At 38.7% G+C, this 7,565-nt stretch overlaps 2 protein-coding genes and 1 long non-coding RNA gene across 4 annotated transcripts in view; 1 reads left to right on the top strand and 2 right to left on the bottom strand.

Moving 5' to 3' along the window:
- The window catches only part of LOC111441486, a 3,932-nt gene extending 3,416 nt beyond the window's left edge, over positions 1-516 (bottom strand). The window contains exons 1-2 of the mRNA XM_023078506.1: positions 319-516; positions 85-271 (exon numbers count right to left, since the gene is read on the bottom strand). Of these exons, the coding sequence (XP_022934274.1) occupies positions 85-270 (186 nt within the window). The 5' untranslated portion in view covers position 271; positions 319-516. The remainder of the gene's footprint in view (positions 1-84; positions 272-318) is intronic.
- Positions 517-780: 264 nt separating this feature from the next.
- LOC111441858 lies at positions 781-5,174 on the top strand. Of its 2 annotated transcripts, XR_002710238.1 has the most exons (5): positions 781-1,172; positions 3,375-3,929; positions 4,229-4,350; positions 4,643-4,710; positions 4,905-5,174. It is a non-coding gene; the product is annotated as an uncharacterized LOC111441858 (long non-coding RNA). The 2 variants fall into 2 exon arrangements; XR_002710237.1 differs by having other exon boundaries at positions 4,643-4,938.
- A 196-nt stretch (positions 5,175-5,370) lies between these two features.
- Positions 5,371-7,299, bottom strand: LOC111441857 (tubulin beta chain-like). Its single transcript, XM_023079018.1, has 3 exons — positions 6,774-7,299; positions 6,412-6,681; positions 5,371-6,327 (listed from the first exon to the last, which is right to left on the bottom strand). The coding sequence occupies exons 1-3, from the start codon at positions 7,165-7,167 to the stop codon at positions 5,651-5,653; spliced, it is 1,341 nt and encodes a 446-aa protein (XP_022934786.1). The 5' UTR covers positions 7,168-7,299; the 3' UTR covers positions 5,371-5,650.
- Between the last annotated feature and the right edge of the window lie 266 nt (positions 7,300-7,565).

Genomic DNA, 7,565 nt, shown 5'->3' on the forward strand with positions numbered 1-7,565 from the left:
AAAAAAAAAAAAAAAAAAAAAAAAAAAAAAAAAAAAAAAAAAAAAAAAAAACCCTCAAATCTCCAAACAAGCAGAAACATGTACCTCTTGTATGGGAGATTTTGCAATGAGCGATGAAGCTTCAACTCTAAAAACAGAGCGCGTTTCAGCGTAATTGTTATCAGAAAGATATTTATCAACAATGAAGGCGACCTGAATAGGGGTTACGTTACCAATCCCCTTGCCGGCGGCCTCAGCTTTTCTAGCCTTGGTCTGCTTCCCCATTCTCATCAAATGAAGAAGAATAAGAAACAGAAGAAACAGAAGAAAGAAGGTGGAGGTTTCAGATGCAGATTCGAGAAGCGGAGAAAGAAAGGGAGGAGCCGCGATTGGAATCGGAGGGGGAAATGAACTGGAAGATTTACTACATAAGATCGAAAGCGGCGGGAAGAAGAGAGGATTTTTAAGGGAAAATGGAAAACGCGGGAACTTTTAAAATTTTTGCGGGTAATGTGTATGGGCGGTTTTTGGACCCGCCTTCAACTCCATTCCCGCCACCGCTGTTTCATTCCATCCGCCGCCGCCGCCGCCGCCGCCGTCAAATTTTAATACAACATTTTAAAACATATTGTATTTAACAAAATATAAGGAGTGTATGAGACGAAATCTTATATATGGTAATTATATTAATTTAGTAATATCAATCGTGTTACTTAATTATAGGCCAATATAAATATTGTTAGATAAGAAAAATATGAATTGAAAATATAAAATTAGATATGAAGATATAATATTAAATGAGGCTAAAACATGATGGGACACTCTTTTTTGAGGCCCAGCAGCGGCCCATCTCAGCACTAGAATTAGAATAATCCAATGGCGGGAACTCAAAGACGCTGAGAAATTCATCACAGGCTCTCGTAGCCGCCAAGAAAAAGCCACCAATATCGGCATTCCATTGCCCAATTGAATTGTTCATGGCGCCGGACGGAGTACCAGGTAGCGGCTCCTTCGTCAGTGTTGCCATTTTTCCTCATCTGGAAGCTCATCTTCTATGCGGAGAGCCAAGACAGAGGCAGAGATAAGCGAATAGAGGCCGAACCAGTCTCTGAACCGATCGATGAGGGAGGGAGATGAGAGATGTTTCAAGGAACGATCGTTTTATCGGCTCAGAAGCTCGAAGACTGTCTGAGGTCAGAAAGTTATTGTGAAATTATATGATTGAGTCCTGTGAAATCGTATATGCCTTCTTCCACGGATGGCTATTTATTTCGGATTCACTAGAAGCACATTTTTTAGTTTTGGCCACTCACTTAATCGATGTCTGGAATGTACTTATAGCTTGATTCACTTTCAGTATGAGGCAAATACACGCTACGTTTTGCTTGTAACTGAAGATTAGGAACCGTATGAATTCGATTGGGCATAAAGTGCAGAAGAAATTTTGCATAAAGTAGAGGGATAAATAATTGAAAAGAAAGAAGGTTTATTAGAAAATTAGAAAGATAGACACTTTTGAAAGAGAAGGCTCTCACACACTCTCTAATCCTCTATTACTTGTTTTTTAAGCGACGCTGTATATTAGGTATACCGTGGGAAATTATGTTATCAGACGTTTAAGGTTTTTGCTTCCTACACAAATTAGTTTGTCACGATGAACAATAGGTTGATGCTTTATCATAAGATCAAATGAAGATATTGTCCGGGAGTTCTGGCATGCAGGCTGGCGTAAGCTGTAAAATTTCAGGTGAAGGTCAGAAAATAACGCATGGGCTATTTGACTATACTCCTAGATACTGTTTCAGATCAAGGGAGTGTGTTTATAAGTAAGGAATACTAAATCTGGGTCTGAGGCCTTTTAGGGAAACAAAAAAACAAAGTCATAAGATTTATGTTTAAAGTGGACAATATCATACTATTGTGGAGATTTGTGATTCCTAACATGATATTAGAGTCATGCCCTTAACTTAGTCATGTCGATAGAATCCTCAAATGTCGAACAAATAAGTTGGGACCCTAGAAGGTGTAATCAAAAGTGACTCAAGTGTCGAACAAAGGGAGTACTATGTTTCAGGACTCTAGAGAAAGGAGTCGAGCCTCAATTAAGGGGAGATTGTTCGAGGGCTCCATAGACCTCAGGGGAATCTCTATAATGTACTTTGTTCAAGGGGAGGATTGTTGAGGATTGTTAGAAGGGAGTCCCACGTTGGCTAATTAAGGGAATGATCATGAGTTTATAAGAATGGAATACTATCTCCATTGGTATGAGATCTTTTGGGAAAATCAAAAGAAAAGCGATAAGAGTTTATGCTCAAAGTGGACAATATCATACCATTATGGAGATTCGTGATTCCTAACCGTTACTTTCATGTTATACTCAGGCATAGAGAGAAGAATAAGGTTATGGGTTTTGAATTCAAGAGGCGTATGATCGCTATTGATTTTATATGCACGAATGACCTTATAAATTGAATAGAGAAAAGAACATTTAAAATGGACTAAACTTACTTTCACTTGTACGGACCATCCATTAAATTTTGATGTGCTGAAGGACTGGTTTTGGGGAGCCAGTTCTAATGAGCTGAATAGCTGCTTTCTTGACCCATGTCTTGAAAAGTTTTATTTTAACTGCCTGTTGTCACTAGTATTGTCACATTTATCATACAAATCACTTCGTGTTGTTCCCAAAGTAGTGTTGTAGTTACCTATCGAGGACTATTAAGAGGAGTAGTCTCACATTGGCTGGCTAATTAAGAGAAAGATCATGGGTTGATAAGTAAAGAACACTCTCTATTGGTATGAGGCCTTTTAGGGAAACCACGAGTAAAGTCATGAGAGCTTATACTCAAAGTGGACAATATCATACCATTGTGGAGAGTCGTAGTTCTAAACATGGTATCAAAACCATGCTCTTAACTTAGACATGTCAAAAGAATCCTCAAGTGTCGAAAAAAATAAGTTGTGAATCTCAAAGGTGTAGTCAATAGTGACTCAAGTGTCGAACAGAGGGTGTACTTTGTTTGAGGCTTCCAGAGATGGAGTGTCGAACCTTGATTAAGGGGAGGTCGTTCAAAAGTTTTAAAGAAGAAAGGTCTCAAGGGAGGTTTTATGGTGTATTTTGTTCGAGGGAAGAATTGTTAAGGATTATTAAGAAGAGTATTCTCACCCTGGCTAACTAATTAAGAAGAAGATCATAAATTTATAAATTAGAACATTATCTCTTGACATGAGGTTTTTTGGGGAACCAAAAATAAAACGATGAGAACTTATGCTCAAAGTGAACATATCATTTGATCGTGGAGAGAGTTGTAAGTTTCTAACATTACCTTCTTCCTTGGAGTTGTCAGTGTGATAAAGTATTGCTTGTGCCTAAAGTATGAATGTCCTGTTTGCAGGTTGCAGGTGTAGAAATAAAAGGTTAAACCTTGTTGATGCTGGAAGAATTTTCTGGAGCTTTAAGCATGGATATCTCCCTCTCTAACCCCATCTCCACACTGCTATTAATCTAAATCACGGTGTACTACCTTTATTTTCCTTTGTTATCTTCTTGAGCCTGAAATTTGTGTTCCTTGCATCCCTTTCTTTTTAATATCACAAAAACCTTAACAAACCCAAGCCAGTTGCATGAGCCTGCCACTGTGTATAAGGTTTTCATGGACCTACATAAAAAAGAAAAAGTATACGATCATCTATCCAGGTCTCGAAAGACTAAAATGTAACCAATTTGAACTAGATTATATGTATACTTCGCTTGTGACCTTAGAATCTGAGTGCGAAGAATATGGCATTACTCTGATTCCACCAATTGATTTCATATGTGAAGAGGCTCCAAAGTCCTATGAAATCAAGACCAGCCGGGCTTATTTGTATGGTATATCGAAAGAATTCGCAAATGGATATATATCTCCAAATCCGTCGACCACAAAAATGCAGTAAATGGATGGGGAAAGGTTAGTAGTCTCTTCAGTCAATTTTTGTTCACATGTAAATGTATTCATCTTATTTTCTAGATTTGTGACATTAAAAAGGGTGGTTTCTGTTAGCCAAAGAACTTTATTTCAATACCTATATATTTTCCCTGGGTGTTTGAGTGTTGCTGGCCGTGCTTTACCCTCTCGAATAAGGTCCCGTGAGTGGGGACTTCAGTTCTTAGTTGCAAAATGAAATAACAAATTATGGTTATAGAATGAGTTACTGTAAATTTAATTTTCAACTGGTACAAGTCATTAGTTGATGATTGTGTGAGCAGGTGAAAGAATAGCTGTTCCATCCTGCACCATTTGGGTCAAACCCCAGAAGTCTATTCTGCATTTAATGAGAAAAGAAATGGGACTACGGTTGGTGCAATCAAGGCGACTCGAACTCTTTGAGGTTAAACTTCTCAATCTCATTTCTAGTACTATACTAAAGATTTCTACTGTATTCATCAATCTCATTTCTCGTACTATACTAAAGATTTCTACTGTATTCATCAATCTCATTTCTAGTACTATACTAAAGATTTCTACTGTATTCACCATCTCATTTCTAGCACCATACTAAAGATTTCTACTGTAATCATCAATCTCATTTCTAGTAATATACCAGTATGGATTATTGCTACATTAATATGATGAAATTTTGTTATCATATATACCTGAAGCCTAAGACTTTTCATGCCCAGATGCCGACAACAACCTGTTTTACATCCCAGTATGTTACGAGTAAGGTGTGAAACCGACCATTTGAGAGGTGGGTGACAAATTGGACCATTGATGCAAAAAAATTTGATGAGAAGTAATGAAGCCCTGCAAGAAAATCCTCTTTGTGATATCTGTTCACAATCAGCAATTACTGATAGAAATTGAATTTCACGTTATGTATTTAATATTTACTATCTCTGTCAATATAACTCCTCAACTGATCCTATTGCATTATTTTTGCAGAAAATTGCAGAAAAGAAACTGAGAATTTTCAGAACTTGTGAGTGATGATAATCTCTGCTTTGCTTTATAACTTCAAAGGTACGAGATATTTGATTCAATCTAAGTCTAGTATTCTCATTAACTCGTAGTTTAAAGTGAAAGGTGTTTAGGATTGTTGGAAATGAGTGTCATGTTGGCTAATTCAATAGGAAGCCTTTTGGAGAAATAAAAAACTAAAGTCGCTAAAAAGTAGGCAATATCATGCTATGGTAGAGTATCGTGTTTCTGCATAGAGGGAAGAAATTCATCATCACACGCTTGGTATCCATGTGCAGTCTTTAGACTCACTGGCAATTTAAAAATAGTTTTCGAAGTACGAACTAAAACCACAACAAATAGATTTTCAGAGTCCTTTCAGAATCAATCAACTTGGGGAAAAAAACAGAACATAGGCATTCATTTACAAATGCTAAGCGATAGGAATTATCAAACAAAATAGCCTGTGATAGGAACTTCATTATGATAATATTTTCAACAGAGAAACTTGCAGAATAACAAATTATACGAGCATATGTAACTGATATTCTTCATGTCTTATCAAGATAACAGCAACTAAGAACCAAAAACGAAAAGCAAATCTTAATTGACGACAATATTATGGCCTAAAAATTCTACAGCAACATGAATTGATTTAGGCCTTTCATAAATCCACCGCACTGAGTTGCCAGAGACAGGCAAATGAAAAATCCTCAACATGTTCACGTACTTCATTCATCTTGTTCCGCACCGTCTTCATCTTCGTAGTAATCTTCATCCTCAGCCGAAGCATCTTGATATTGCTGATACTCAGAAACCAGATCATTCATATTGCTTTCAGCCTCAGTAAACTCCATCTCATCCATACCCTCCCCTGTGTACCAATGCAAGAAAGCCTTCCTCCTAAACATGGCCGTAAACTGCTCACTCACACGGCGGAACATCTCTTGGATTGATGTTGAATTTCCAATGAAAGTAGAGGCCATTTTCAAACCAGTTGGAGGAATGTCACAAACTGTAGATTTCACATTGTTGGGGATCCATTCAACAAAGTATGAAGAGTTCTTGTTCTGGACATTGATCATCTGTTCATCAACTTCCTTAGTGCTCATCTTGCCTCTGAACATAGCAGATGCAGTAAGATAGCGACCATGTCGGGGATCAGCAGCACACATCATGTTCTTAGCATCCCACATTTGCTGAGTGAGCTCAGGTACTGTAAGAGCCCTGTATTGCTGGGATCCACGGGAAGTGAGGGGAGCAAAACCCACCATGAAAAAGTGGAGACGAGGAAATGGGATAAGATTGACGGCAAGTTTCCTGAGATCTGAGTTAAGCTGTCCCGGAAATCGCAAACAACAGGTCACACCGGACATCGTTGCAGAAATCAGATGGTTAAGATCTCCAACTGACCAAGAACAAGAACTATTAGAGGAGGATGTAAAATTAAGAAGAGAAATTAAAGATCCAAGATCTGTGTGCAGAAACATACAGCTAGGGGTGGAGAGCTTCAGGGTACGGAAGCAAATATCGTAGAGAGCCTCGTTATCGAGTACCATACACTCGTCGGCGTTTTCAACAAGTTGATGAACAGAGAGGGTTGCGTTGTAAGGCTCAACAACAGTATCAGAAACTTTAGGAGATGGGAAAACGGAGAACGTAAGCATCATTCTGTCGGGGTATTCCTCTCTGATCTTGGAAATCAGAAGAGTTCCCATTCCAGATCCAGTCCCTCCTCCCAACGAATGGCAGACCTGGAACCCTACAAAGTTTGATCCAAACCATCTTGAGCAACAAAACGCAAGAAAGAACCCGAAAAGGGAAATCACAAAAGAGTCGGTTGGGTAAAAGTACCTTGCAGGCAGTCACAATTCTCAGCCTCTTTACGAACAACATCAAGAACGGAATCAATAAGCTCCGCACCTTCGGTGTAATGTCCTTTAGCCCAGTTGTTTCCCGCACCAGACTGACCGAATACGAAGTTATCAGGTCTGAAAACCTGACCGTAAGGTCCAGATCTGATACTGTCCATAACACCAGGCTCAAGATCCATAAGCACGGCACGAGGAACGAATCTCCCGCAACTGGCCTCGTTGTAGTATACATTAATTCGATCAAGTTGAAGATCGGAATCACCAGTGTACTTACCGATGGAGTCGATGCCGTGCTCAGCACAAACCACTTCCCAGAACTTGGCACCGATCTGGTTGCCACATTGGCCTCCTTGGATGTGAAGAATCTCACGCATTTTTACAAGAAATGGAAACTAAAAGTTGATTGAAAACCAGAGAAAAGGGCGAAGAAACCCTAGAGAGAGAGAGATAGAGAGAGTGATGGAGGGAGAGAGAAGGTAAGAGATGTGGAGTTAAAGGGAAATGTGGGGACGGAGGGTTCTTTATAGAAATAAAAGGAAATAACGGTTAAAATATTATTTAGGGAATTTGAAATAAATGAGCGGGAAACAAGTTAGGGTTTGCAAAAATGAGTGTAGAAACAGCCACATGCTCCAACGGCGTTTGGTAAATGTAACGCTCCCCCGTTAGTTTCCCTTCAAATTTTGAAAACAAATATATCTGGAAACAGCTGGAAGCCACCAATACTAATGTGATCTCTTTATTTTTGTTTTGTTTTTTTTTTTTTTTTTTT

Source organism: Cucurbita moschata, unplaced genomic scaffold (assembly GCF_002738365.1).
Source record: "Cucurbita moschata cultivar Rifu unplaced genomic scaffold, Cmos_1.0 Cmo_Scf00004, whole genome shotgun sequence".
In the NCBI taxonomy this organism is placed as follows: Eukaryota; Viridiplantae; Streptophyta; class Magnoliopsida; order Cucurbitales; family Cucurbitaceae; genus Cucurbita; species Cucurbita moschata.